A 12,787-nucleotide genomic window follows, 5' to 3' on the forward strand; every position below is an offset into this window, starting at 1 on the left:
GACAATATTTAGACCGTTCCCAGTGCAACTGAACTGCTCGAGACGCATGAAGCTCAAAGTCAAAGGTTAAACGGGTCTCGGGCTCATGATTGACCCCGAGACCCGGAGAGTCTAACGGTTAATAGAAAGAGATGTCGATCCACTATCATTACTAATGTAGGTCGAATGCCGAGGAAATGAGGTCATGCATATCATGCTAGATGGCGAATTGTACTAGATAACGTTATTGTGATACTGTTTCTAGTGCCATCTATAAGAAGCGCTCAGTATTTAAATCACAACGTCGGAAGCTCAGTACTACGAGACAAGAAGCTAGTGAAAGGACATCAAACTACAATCATCATGAAAGAAGCAATCGTCAAGAAAGATACCTCCGTCGAGATCATCGACTCTCTAATTCCTAAGCCAGGCCCAGGCGACGTGCTCATCAAGGTGGTCATCGCAGGTAAGTCAACTCATACCTCGTCCTCGCATCATGAACACTAAACTCTCAAGGTACCAACCCCAAGGATTGGAAGATCCCCGTTTGGCTCGGCGAAGATGCCAACACCGGTGATGACATCGCCGGTATCGTCGAGGCCGTCGGCGAAAATGTCGTCGGCTTCCACAAAGGCGACCGTGTAGCCGCCTTCCATGAGATGAGGACTCCCAACGGTGCTTTTGCCGAGTACGCGACCGCGCCATACTACACAACATTCCATATCCCCGATTCAGTCTCTTTCGAGGAGGCCGCTACCATCCCCCTCGCCGCGTACACGTCTGTCTGCGCTCTGTTCCAAGAACTTGAGATCCCAGAGCCTTGGTCGCCACTCGCCAAGACCGAGACGAAGCGTCCTCTTCTCATTTACGGAGCCAGTACTGCTACTGGAGCTTATGGCATCAAGCTAGCCGCTGCTGCGAATGTCCATCCGATTATTGCGGTTGGAAGCCAGCGCAGTGCTTTCATCAAGCCATTCCTCGATGAGAGCAAGGGAGACGCGCTTGTTGACTACACCGCTTACAAGAATGAGGAAGAGCTAGTGAAGGCGATTCAAGAAGCTTTCAAGAAAGGCGGCGCTCCAGATGGTCGATGCTGGAAGGCTTTCGACAGCGTCTCGGAAGACTCCACCGTGAGGACAGTCACCAAAGCCATCGCAGGTCCCCCGGACTCGACTGGCCGCAAGCCAAAGGTGACCAACATCTTGATGAAGAAAGACGTCGAGGGTGCCGACCCCAGTGTAGATATCGTCGTCTCGATGGTTGGCCAGGTACATGATAAGGATGAGAACAACAAACTACTCGGTGTTGTTTGGGGTGCAGCGTTTGCTAGAGGTCTTCGGGAGGGTTGGTTCACAGCCCATCCTTACGTCGTGGGTAAGAACGGCCTTGAGGGATTGTCTGATGGTCTGAAGGATTTGAAGGAGGGAAGGATTCGGGCGCAAAAGTTTTTAACTGTTATTGGCGAGACACCAGGAGTCAGCGCTTGATACTATGTCTGTTCGTATAGTTGAACGTATGTTTGAAGTTGTTTAACTAAAGAGAAACTTGAGTGCGGCTGTTAAGATATTGGCTTATGGTATTTTAAGATGCTGCTAAATTTATCTTAAGATGCTGCTAATTTCATTATAAGATCCTATAAGTTTATCTTAAGATACTATCTTTAGATATTAACTTTAAGTTTATTATTGTATGAAGTATAAAAGTTTTTATAATTTCTATTAATTTTAAGGTAGTATTATTTGAGCTATTTATAAAATAAATAAATTTTATCTATAAGTCTTGATGCCAGTAGGGGCTATCTTAAGATACCCTTATTTTCATCTTATGAGAGCACTCAGGCCATCTTAAGATACCGCTCAATTCATCACACGGCAACTGTTAATTCATCCAAGATTGGTATTTGTTTATCTTAAGACGGCCCAAGTAAGATTATCTGAAGTTTAATCAACCTCTTAAACCCCATGCCTACTGCTCTGCAGCCACTCTTGCAAGCCCCTCTGCGCAGCCTCCATTCCCTCCCGAACAATCTTTGCCGACTCCTCAGCCGCCTGAAACGCAGACTCAGACGCAGCGACAGCCTTCTTAGCCTCTTCAATTTCTCCATTCGTCGCCATAGTCACAGCCTCTTCAGCCCTCCTCGCAGCAGCGCCACCAGCCCACGCCGCTCTGCGCTCAGCATCTTGAATTGATGCGACTGTATCACTAACAGTCTTTGCAGCATTAGAAGCATTCTCAGCGGTGTGCTCTGCGTGACGACGGGAAACTTCGTCTTGTCGTGCTGCGTTTTCGGAATTGCGGACGGAAGCTTGTGCGGCGCGGAGGAGGGCGACTGTTTCTCTTGCGCGCTCGTGGGCTGTTTCGGCGGATTGTCTGAAATATGTGGCTAGGCGCTCATTCTCAGCTTTTTGCTTATCATCGACCTTTTCAGTTTCTTCGACGATGATGGCGGAGGCGATGACTCTTTGAGCTTGAGCGACTGCATCCTCAGCTGGGGCCGTAGCTTCAGCGAGAGTAGACCATGCACGAGATGCGCAGTCGAAGAAGTCTGTCAATCTGACCGAGTTCGCAATGACAGCATCGCGTCGCGCCTCAGCTGCAGCATTGACCATCTGCTCCTCGTACTTCTTTGCCATAGATCCGAAATCTCTGGCTTCTTCAGCAGCGGCCTTTGCTCGGGCAGCGTTCTCGGATACTGTCCAGGCAATCGTGCGAACCTTCTCACGGTATGCAAAGTAGATATGGACCCATGTACCGACAGTCACACTGATGAGACAGAAGCCAAAGACTGGTAGCAGAGTGGGGGAGAAGAAGGGCACGACGGCGGTGAGTGACCACCAGTTGACGACGAGCCAGTATGTCTGTGCATGTTCAAGGTAGCAGAAGCGAAGAGGTCCGTAGATCTTGCTGATGGGAGCGAAGAGGTATGCAGCGGCTGATACAGCCGTGGCAATGCCAACGAACATGTATTGAACCCATGGTTGGAAGGGAAGTGGTAGGTCGTAGTAGAGGGTCAGGTAATAGGCCAAGGACATCAACGAGCCCACTAGATTCATCACGAACTATCAGTGCCTCATTTCACATTGACAAATAATGACTAGTCTCACCTTTAAAGTATGTGCCGACCTGACTAGAGATAGTCTTAAAGTCAAAGAACGGTCCTAGCAACAACTTCCACGACAGAGTGCTGGTACTCTCCTGGCCGTTAGGCAGAGTCCAGACACCGCCAAAGTACAGCGCGACGATAAGAATTAAAGGGCTCGATATTTGAGAAAGAATAACATTAAAATCCGGAAAGATAGTAAATTGGTTAAGAAGAAGCGCGACGAATATCGCAGTCTTGATATGCGGCACGATTAACTTGGAGAGCGACTCCAGGGCAGGAAACAAGTCCTCGCTAGAATTAGATGAAGTCATGGCTTCTAAAATATTAATACAAGATGAAGATGGGTTGAGAGACGATTTCCTCCGGAGCTGGCATTTTATTCTCCATTTTTGACCGAAAGTGAGGCGCTCAGTGCCCAACTCAACGTGCAGCTGCAGCATGCATAACGACGTGGAATGCAGAGCCGAGATTTTGATCCAATCGTAATCAGCCAGCTCTGTTTACGTCCAGACATTTGAATGGGGAAGTCCACAGATTTGCCTTTCAGATGATCAATTGGTATAGAACATGACAAATTTATGATCTAAGCAGGCCGTATCCATGTCAGGCCGCAAGCTTTCTTACGCGGCTGGGCTCAGTGGAGATGGCCTCATTTTGCTGACTCCACTCGGGAGGATCATTGGGCAATAAATGGCAGAGAGTGTTCAAAGTGGCACGACGAAGAAGGAGAGTTTTTGATGAGAGTTTCATAGATTCATTAGATTATTATTTTTGGTATCTTGTACGGCTCGGGTGGACTAGCCACCCATCCTGCAGTTCAACGCCTCGAGCGGAATTATTCAGGTCCCAATCCTCCGCTGTGAGAAGCCTCATCACTTCATTCATCTTTGCGTTCCATTGTTCATTTTGACGAGAAAGGATCATCTTCGAAGCTGCATGTAACGATTAGCACAGATACTATTTAATGGCGAGACTGCGTCGACTTACAAGGTATTTCCGAATCCATCGTCACATACACTTCGGCCTTGTACTAATGTGCAACCGGCACCTTCTTGTACAAGTCGACCGCCGGGGCCACGGACCAAGGGAGCTGCCATGGCTGTTGATAGGAACGACAGTAGGGCTACTGAGGAGAGTCTCATGGTGAGCGGAGGGGCGACGCTACCAAGAATGTGAAATAGGAGGTGTTCGGAGAGAAGAGGTTTGATGATGGTGATGTTAATTAGATATCTGGGAGCAAAAGCTGATGATTTAAATAGTTCTCAAGGCTGGAGCACCGATTCTAGCTATTGAAACACAACTGTGATATCGTGAGTCCCTGGTTTCAGCCTCGAGCAAAGCGACGTTTCGGCCTCAGTCAACATCCCTGTCAAAACAACACCAGGTTTCAGCTTCATGTTGTCGCTACATACCCTAGATACCTAAGTTTTTGAGCATCATTTCAAGCTTGGCACCCTAACTCGTAACGTTTTACACTGCTCCTGTATTCATATTGATTGGCAACATAATGAAACGCAACTGTGTAATAAATCTTTTTCTCATATAATGCAAATTCATCTATACTTCAGAGAAAACGTACTAGCCGCTAGGTGATGTCTCCTGGAACAAGCTCTCAGCCACAAGTCTCAAATGCAAATAACACATCTAGCCACCATAACCGTCACACCACGTCAAATTACGCAAACTGCTATCATCAATGCTTCAAAGATCGCTTCTCCTCAAGTTTGAACTTCTGCAGCACGCCCTGACAAGGAGGGCCCTTACAGACGGTGATCGCCCGCTTCACCAGATCGTATATGACAAAGGCCACCGTCATGTTCTGCTTGGATGTGTACCCAGTCAATACAGCGCTGGGCGTATTCTTCTGATTGAAATTCGGATGATTGCACAAACTCTCAGGATACGCGAGGTGGTCCGAAAACGCCGTCCTGATCTTTTCAGGCGTCAATCTACCCGCTGCACAATCAGCCCTTACTCCCTTCTCGGCTCGCAGGCTTCTGAACCAGGTGCTCCCACCAGGAGAACGATCATACACATCATCACGGCTCACAAATTCTGGACTGAGGAAGTGATTGCTGTGGATGAGGTAGTTATCGTCAATGTTACCGTAGAACTTGTACACGCGGCTAGGAGAGACTTCCATAGCCATTGCGAAGCCTTCAGCCGTCGAGACGTGAAGGTTTCCTGAGACGTGGCGGGGGAAGGCGTTAATTGCTACCAAGCCCTCAGCATAGTTGCTGTACTCAAGGAAGACGCGCCTCGCGACGGAGAGCGGGAGGACAGGTCTGGGATTCTTGACCTCATGATAGACCCCGTCTTGGTCAACATGCGAAATGGGCACGTAGTCTTCGCTTGAGAGCAGGGAATTCGCAGTGACAGACATACCAGCCGAGTTCATCCCACTGCGGATCAGCTGACCAGCCTCGGTGAGGATAAACATTGATGGACGGTCCTCTGATGGGTCCGGGTGTACTTCGAGGTAGATGATCAGATCCTGGTTGTAGAGATGGCTGGACATGTCCCAATTGTGTACGGCCAGAGCGCGACCAGATGCCACTGCTTCGGGAGGGAAGAATCCGCTCGTGCATTCATCATGCCCGTTTAGTTCTTGAGGAGTCTTGCCGCCGTCTTGCAGGCGATACATGCATCTGCCAAGGTCATATCGAGCATTGAGCATGATGACCTCTTCGATCGTAACGCCTGCCCCATCTGAGATTCCTCTGATCTCTTCGAGGCCTGTAGGGTAGAACTTCTCAAAGGCAGGAAGGTAGACAGTTTTGATGATCGTGGAGGAGATGGACCTGCGTTGGATGTTGGTTAATTGCGATAATAGTGGTATCAATGATCTACGCACCAATGAGGCAGCTTGCCAGGAAGCTTGTAGTATTCAATATTAGCACGGACCTTGTCGCTGACTTGTCTACCATGCGAAAGCCCCCTCTCATAGGGCGTGCCCTCAACGACAATGTGCTGGTAGAATGAAGTACGAGGGACTTCCATGATAGAGGTTTCGGCAGAAGGCATGTTGAAAGGCAGTAGATTATAAGGCAAGGACACTGAAGAATTACAAGTTATCACTCGCACTACCACGAATACTTATATCAAAGAGGCCTTGCGGGGCGTTCTGCCGGGTTCCGAGTTGCTGTCACCAATTTGTCGCGGCGGCTGCTAGCGCGCGTCGCCCGATTGTCCCAAATAGTCCAATTCGGCGATCGACCACGAACCGTCGCCCCTTGATCGCTTCCAAGGACGAAAATGTCTACCGCAGCGCTGAATTCCATTTGCGGCCGCGCGCTAGATCACAAACTCATCGCCCATATCTTGAGCGATCTGGCAAAGATTAGCGCGACAGCCCGTCCCCTCCTCAGCGGCATGCACCCTTTCGACAAAGCTACATGCATTGACGTAATGCTTTCCAGCCTGAGAGCAGTCCTTGATAAGCTGCAGCGCCCAGTCTCTATAAATAGGGTCCTTTGCCTCAATCGCTGCCATGATGAGCGGGATAGGCCATATCTTGGTCGGCGGCGCTTCCGTCCTCGGCCGCTTCAGCTTGGAGTAAAAGCGACGAGTGATGCCAATTATCTGTTCGGCATGCGCGGTTTCTGCATAAAGTGGATCTCCTCCTCGATATCTTCTCCAGGCGTAGATATGTACGGCGTGAAAGAGGGCGTTTGCGGTGAGAAATATGGAAAGTACCTTGTTTTCTGCCGCTTTCTCCTCGGTAATACTAGAGAGCCCCTAATCTATCGTCAGTGGTCGGATTATAAAGCCGTAGGGACGATTCAACTACTAGCTTACCTCCTTAATGTTGTTTAATGATGCTGCCGTACTTACTTCTTGAATCTCTCCCACTGTGGTGCGGTCGTCTCTGGACACTGTCCCCAACAAAGCGACTAAACGACAAGTAGCCACATACAAAGGTCTATGAGCTTCATCCCATCGTCGCTCCTCCTTCGGGTACAGCAAAGTATATTCTTCTTGCAGAAAATTGTAGGACTTGTCCACAGCAAACATTAATCCCAAGTCGTTGCCAAGACACTGTATGATGCGGTCATCCCCCCGAGAAAAGAGAGATGCGCGAGCATCGAGAAAGCAGAACCACACAGCCATTCTACCGTAGACTGACTGCGATTGATCACCGTGACCTCGGCTTTCGAGAAGACAAGCTTCAAGGCTTAGCATACGCTTCAACGAGGCCCTTCGTGAAAGCAGCAGATCGGTCCAGGCGAGGAAATAAAGCATGACTGAGACGGCATCCAGGTCATCGTCTCGGATGATGCGCTGAGGCCAAGTCTGGCCAAGTTCCTGATCCACAGCCCCAATCCCGAAATGGATGCCCAATTGATCCCCAAGAGCTGCGAGACTCTTTTCGTAGTGCTCCAAGGCGCTACTCTCCGAATCCAACGTCCCATTACAGTGAAGGTGAGCAGCTGTCCATGCGTAAAGTGCCGATATCACAAACGAATGGCTCGAGTTGAAGCGATTGAAGAAGTACGTGTGATTGTTCCAAGTTTGGCCCTTGGAGCTGTATTTCGACGCGAGATTCTGGGTGTAGTGCTGCGCCAGGACCCGTTCGGAGACTGTCTGAGGGGAACTCGAGGACAGGCTGCCCGCGTTGAAGTCAGTGGATATTTGACCAGGCGAGTCCGTCTGCGGCAGCCAAAGTTGCGCGGCACCATTGTAAATGATTGTAGATTCCGGACTCAAGTCCCACTGTTGGTCGGGATACGAGTCAAATACCCCATCCATCCAAGGCATCGCGGTCGCATCGAGCATTGCAAGTGATGATGGTTCGAATGAGTCCGACGCATCCGTATCGACAGCTGAAAAGGCAGCCTGGGTCTGAGGGCTCATCTCCACATGGATTGGTTGCCCACGAGTGCTCTTCTTCCTCCCACGACGCCTAGTATGAGTCCTGATCTGCTCTGTCTCATCTCTAAACTCGAATACAGCGTGAGGCGACGGTTCATAAGCACATTTGAGGTGAGAGCGTCGACAGGGTGAGCAGCGCGGCTTGAGTTGATCACAAGAGAGTTTTCGTCTTGCGCAGGTAGTGCATAGAGACATCGTGAGTCGTCGTGAAGGACCGTGTGCTTGGATGAGGGGTGATTGAAGTGCAAGAGCGCTTTCGTCTTGGGAGTTTATCTTGAAAGCTGGGGTAACTAATGACTAATCGATGATAAGCGTGCCCAGAACCGCGCTAAGTACTAGCTCAGCACCAGGAAACAGTCTTCTCCATGTCACTAATACAATCGTACACTATTCCGCTCTATCATTCTGTAATCCTATTTGCCAATGTGGTGCCGAGGCCACAATGAAGTCATCAGCATGCCGAGAATGGAACCGTTTGGTATTTATTCAGTGTATGTTGTGACTGTCTGAGTAAACGAAATTTGACAACTATTCCTGGCCAACTTCGACGAAGTATCATAGATAGATCGACAGCATTAACGGCAAGGGAACGACCTAGCCAGAGTTCGAACTGTCTCGAGCAATCACACCAATATCCATCGCTTCACGCCTTTTCACCAAGGCTCACCAAATATATCTAAACGAGTCTTGCTGCCAATCCGTAAGATCTAAATCATCCCCGGAAATGTTTACGTTATGGATTTCTTGAACTTGGCGACGATCCCGACGATGGTTCTGGTACTTGATGTAGATGCTAAGAGAGACTGATTAGTTTTTTAGACAAAGTGGAATCATAAGTTTTCTTACAGCAGAACGATTTCAAAGATAATCATGGCAGCGACTGAGGAGTAAAAGCCTTTGAAAGCAGTCTGGAACTGTGGTGCCTCGTGCGTGATGAAGAATTGGGGGCCTGTGAATTGGCCAAGACAGTAGCCCAGGAACATCATGACCTGTAAATGTTATCAAAACAAGTCTACTCAAGGTTGGCATAGTCAAATACTTACGCTTGCGGTCGACTTCTTGGTAAACCCTGCGATATTCGAGGACAGCATACTCATGCCAAGTCCGAAAGGGACGGTATTGACATAAATGACTGGAGGCAAGTATGAGCGAAAGTTCTGAGCTACAAGATGACATCCTCTACTTACTATAAAAAGATGCAAGTCGGCCTTGGTGGTTAGATTGTGGAAGGTCTAAGTCAAGTCAGATACTAAAAGCAGATACCAACGATGGTAGTGGAGACTCACTATCCACTAACACGGCTCCTATCAAGACGATAATGTTCGTTGCGACCATGACGTAACACCTGGTGTTCTTAAAACGAGTGCAAAACCAACCACTGGAGCACAAAAGTCAGTAATGGGGTATGAGGGTACAAAGTTGGATACTCACGCAAAGACTACTGAAACAAGGTGGATGGCGTTGGACGGCATGGCCATCAACGTGGCGTGGCGACTCGTGTAGCCGAGGGTCTGAGTCAACACGATCTTTGAAAACTGCTCTGTCATCAGCATACGATGCAACTACAGATGCAATCCAAGGTTTCTCACCGATGTCAGACCGCCTCCTTGTAGGCATTGAAGAAAGGCGTGTATCGCTAATATCCACGGCTGAGGATCCCTGAGGCATTCCCAGACTTGGTTCCATTTGTATTCGGTGTTTTTGATACCAGTATGGTTCTTAAGGACCTATAATCTGGTTAGTACCTCGACTGGCGTTGGTTAGCAGAGGATTTACCCTATCAGTAGCGACGTCGCGCTCTCTCTTGCTGAAGAACCATGCATTCGAAGGCGATGCCGGAACGCCAAGAAAGACAACAACACCCCAGAACATCGTCATCGGCCCGAAGACAAGGTAGACGACTTGCCAGACGGCATACTTGGAGCCTGAATGATCGCTACCCGAGAGTCCGTATGTTATCGCATCGGCCATGAAAGATCCGACAGCACTGGCGGACCACCAAAGCGACGTGCGAAGAGGCTGCTCCTCACGTGTCCAGTACTGGGATATGAGGATCGTGAGAATGGGCAACATGCATGATTCGAAAACACCGAGGAAGACGCGGTTGACGCAGAGTGTTGCAAAGTCTTTTGTGAATGCCGTGGTGCAGGCGGTGAGACCCCAGAGAAAGATCAGCACACCGAAGTATCGTCCACTATACCGTGGTCAGAAAGTATTATGCATCACAAGACGATCTTAGAGAGTGAAGGCACGAAACCATCCCTAATCTGAATCGTCTTCTGAGAAGAGAAGACTTACATGGGAAGTTTCTGCATCAAGTGAGAGCTGGGATATTGCCAAACCAGGTAACCCAGGTAGAATATTGAGGATGACCAACTATACTGCTGCCCCAGGAGGTTCTGTCCGGATGTCAGTTGTCATATGAAAATGTTTCCAAGGTGCAGATTCTCTTACCAGATCTTCCTTGATGCCAAAGATGGAAGCCTCGGATAAAGCGACTTTATCCATATAGTTGAGGACGTATGTGCACACCATCTATTTTTGCTGAAGTTAGTTCTTGGATTCTCCAGGTTCTGTAAAAAAGAAAACACCTACCATGGGCAGCAGGATCAGGTCGAGCTTCCATCGGACCCTCGCATCTTCCTTGGAGCTATATACAAGCCCAAAAGGGGCAGACCCCAGTTCCTCCGAGCGCTTCTCATCATCATCCACGGCAGCACTGAGTTTGCGACCGCCAGCTGTATCTTCAACCAATTCACCCATCCCGACGGTGGAGTTGGTCGGCATCATGGTAACGGGCTTGAGGTCTTTATCCATTGGGTTGTCTTGTGAATGCACATTCAGAGTGACACCTTACCAAGTGGCAGGCGTTGATAGTTTGCGATTCGCTGCCATTTATATCGCATGGTCATGTTTGTAATGATACTGCTTAATGAACCGAGGATGACCCAATCTGGCGGGGATGATAGCGCTCGCTGAGATGGCTCAGAAAGGGTATAGCTCAATCTAGGGTCGCGGATTTGACCGTTTTGGGCCGAGTGCGCGAGATGGCAAGATAGCCCTTCTGGGGTATCTGGGGAAGCCTGTTCTCGGCTTTTGTGATTGTTAATTTTAGTGTTAAACTAAAGTCATGAGCGATTCTGAGGAGTTGAGAAATTGGAAAACATGTCTTATCGTTATGTATCTTTACTTGGTTATGTACAGAAACACCCATATCACTAAGTTCTCCCCGCTACATCTGAGCCACGGCGTATTCATAAATATTGTTTCGCCATTCTACGTTCTTTATGCTCTTTAGTAGTGAGTTGGCTTAAAGCCTCCCTTCGGGAAAGGTACAATATTCTCCTCAGCAGTATGCTTCACCTTACCCATCGAGATGGAGAACTTCTCCTGGTCAAAGATGCTGTACACGTTGCGCAGGAAAGGATCACCAAAGATAGACACAGGATACCCACGAGAAGCAGCGAATACTCCACAAGTGCCATCGGGAAACTTCGACACCACGCCGTGGAGCGGAACCTTGATCGTGCCGTGAACGCCAAACTCAACAGCGATGTACCCGTCGTTGCGCTTGGAGTCAGCATACTTGCAGTCAACTACGAAGTATTGCTGGCCAAAAGGCTGTTCCTTGGCACCAAAAGCGCGGAGGATAGGAGGCATGGTCTTGTCCGTGAGATACCAGCTCGCAACACCAGTGTCAAGCAACACGGGAACACCGACATTCTTCTTTCCGTATGTTTCCTTTGTGTGGTTGTTACCCTTGGTGAGGAATACCTCGACAGAGGTGACGTTGACCGAGTTGGTCTGACCACCGGTGAGATCAACACTGAAGGGGTCGACCATTGGCACGGTGATGAGATCACCGTCAATCTTGGCCTTGTCGTAGGCGCCGCCAAGGAGCATTCTGGCGTTGGCGGCTTTCTTGTCATCGGGGCCGAGGTAGATGCTCGACGCAAGGTAGTTGATCTTGGAGGCGTTCTTCAGCTCCGGCAGCATATACGCGGAGAACCTATCAGTGCACTTGGGGCCAGCAACCCCGCACTCCAGCGATAGACCTGGTTCGCAGCTTGTCAGCTCAGCACCTATCACGTCGGATAGTGTTTTCTTACCGAGAATTGTGCGGATGTCACCGCTGAGCTTGTCGGGGAAACTATAAAAAGACGTATAACCAAAGTACATGTTCTTGGTCGAAACACCGCCGATGACTACAGTGTCGGTGAGATAGTCGCCCTGACCAACGTAGCCCAAGGCATCAGCGAAGCCAGTCCCTGCGTAGTGAGATGTTCTACAATAACAATGAGCGACGAGAACTACAAGTCTGGAGGAGCATACTTGGATGTTTTGTTGTTGAAGGTACCAAGCGTTTTGCAGTTATTTCCCTGCTTTTTGCAGATCTCGTTGCGAGGGTCAAGGAAAGAATATCGCGGGCTGCCCGTGTCGATCTTGAGATACTCTGTCTGCAGCGGTGTGCCAACCTGCAGCTTGGCATAGTACTCTGTTAGGCCCTCATCGCGAGATAACGGAACGGAGATGACACCAGCAGGAGTCTTGGTCGCGGCAGCGAGGCCAGGAAGCGCGAACGCAGCAGCGACGGCGGCCAGAGTGATGAGAGCCATGATTGTAAGTTACTTTCGCTGTCGTTGATGCGCAACCAACTTGCCTGATGCTAATCAGACTATATATGTATAAATGGGCTAATCCGTCCACTATACGGTGTAGCCCCTGTCCATATGAAGTCATGAGGTCCGATACGAGTTTCTTAGCGGGTCTCATTCCTGATCTGCCGAGCCCGCTGTGATGCCATTGGTGGTGGAACTGATTGCTAGCCGGTTT

At 49.3% G+C, this 12,787-nt stretch overlaps 7 protein-coding genes; 1 reads left to right on the top strand and 6 right to left on the bottom strand.

Moving 5' to 3' along the window:
• Nucleotides 1-342: 342 nt before the first annotated feature.
• Nucleotides 343-1,466, top strand: FFUJ_11052 (related to quinone reductase; the record flags this gene model as incomplete). XM_023569906.1 has 2 exons in its annotated part: nucleotides 343-445; nucleotides 496-1,466. 2 exons carry the CDS (start codon nucleotides 343-345, stop codon nucleotides 1,464-1,466), a joined length of 1,074 nt encoding a protein of 357 aa, XP_023437057.1.
• A 465-nt stretch (nucleotides 1,467-1,931) lies between these two features.
• On the bottom strand, nucleotides 1,932-3,393 carry FFUJ_11053 (uncharacterized protein; the record flags this gene model as incomplete). XM_023569908.1 has 2 exons in its annotated part: nucleotides 1,932-3,022; nucleotides 3,084-3,393. The coding sequence occupies 2 exons, from the start codon at nucleotides 3,391-3,393 to the stop codon at nucleotides 1,932-1,934; spliced, it is 1,401 nt and encodes a 466-aa protein (XP_023437058.1).
• A 590-nt stretch (nucleotides 3,394-3,983) lies between these two features.
• FFUJ_11054 (uncharacterized protein) lies at nucleotides 3,984-4,224 on the bottom strand (the record flags this gene model as incomplete). XM_023569909.1 has 2 exons in its annotated part: nucleotides 3,984-4,014; nucleotides 4,070-4,224. 2 exons carry the CDS (start codon nucleotides 4,222-4,224, stop codon nucleotides 3,984-3,986), a joined length of 186 nt encoding a protein of 61 aa, XP_023437059.1.
• A 551-nt stretch (nucleotides 4,225-4,775) lies between these two features.
• On the bottom strand, nucleotides 4,776-6,106 carry FFUJ_11055 (uncharacterized protein; the record flags this gene model as incomplete). XM_023569910.1 has 2 exons in its annotated part: nucleotides 4,776-5,883; nucleotides 5,937-6,106. The coding sequence occupies 2 exons, from the start codon at nucleotides 6,104-6,106 to the stop codon at nucleotides 4,776-4,778; spliced, it is 1,278 nt and encodes a 425-aa protein (XP_023437060.1).
• Nucleotides 6,107-6,376: 270 nt separating this feature from the next.
• Nucleotides 6,377-8,149, bottom strand: FFUJ_11056 (uncharacterized protein; the record flags this gene model as incomplete). XM_023569911.1 has 2 exons in its annotated part: nucleotides 6,377-6,820; nucleotides 6,881-8,149. 2 exons carry the CDS (start codon nucleotides 8,147-8,149, stop codon nucleotides 6,377-6,379), a joined length of 1,713 nt encoding a protein of 570 aa, XP_023437061.1.
• A 468-nt stretch (nucleotides 8,150-8,617) lies between these two features.
• On the bottom strand, nucleotides 8,618-10,741 carry FFUJ_11057 (related to DAL5-Allantoate and ureidosuccinate permease; the record flags this gene model as incomplete). XM_023569912.1 has 11 exons in its annotated part: nucleotides 8,618-8,747; nucleotides 8,801-8,943; nucleotides 8,998-9,086; nucleotides 9,142-9,186; nucleotides 9,241-9,332; nucleotides 9,386-9,489; nucleotides 9,544-9,681; nucleotides 9,731-10,148; nucleotides 10,253-10,353; nucleotides 10,409-10,489; nucleotides 10,550-10,741. 11 exons carry the CDS (start codon nucleotides 10,739-10,741, stop codon nucleotides 8,618-8,620), a joined length of 1,533 nt encoding a protein of 510 aa, XP_023437062.1.
• A 507-nt stretch (nucleotides 10,742-11,248) lies between these two features.
• On the bottom strand, nucleotides 11,249-12,570 carry FFUJ_11058 (related to aspartic proteinase OPSB; the record flags this gene model as incomplete). XM_023569913.1 has 2 exons in its annotated part: nucleotides 11,249-12,239; nucleotides 12,287-12,570. 2 exons carry the CDS (start codon nucleotides 12,568-12,570, stop codon nucleotides 11,249-11,251), a joined length of 1,275 nt encoding a protein of 424 aa, XP_023437063.1.
• Nucleotides 12,571-12,787: the final 217 nt, after the last annotated feature.

This window comes from Fusarium fujikuroi, chromosome FFUJ_chr10, assembly GCF_900079805.1.
Source record: "Fusarium fujikuroi IMI 58289 draft genome, chromosome FFUJ_chr10".
Lineage (NCBI taxonomy): Eukaryota > Fungi > Ascomycota > Sordariomycetes > Hypocreales > Nectriaceae > Fusarium > Fusarium fujikuroi.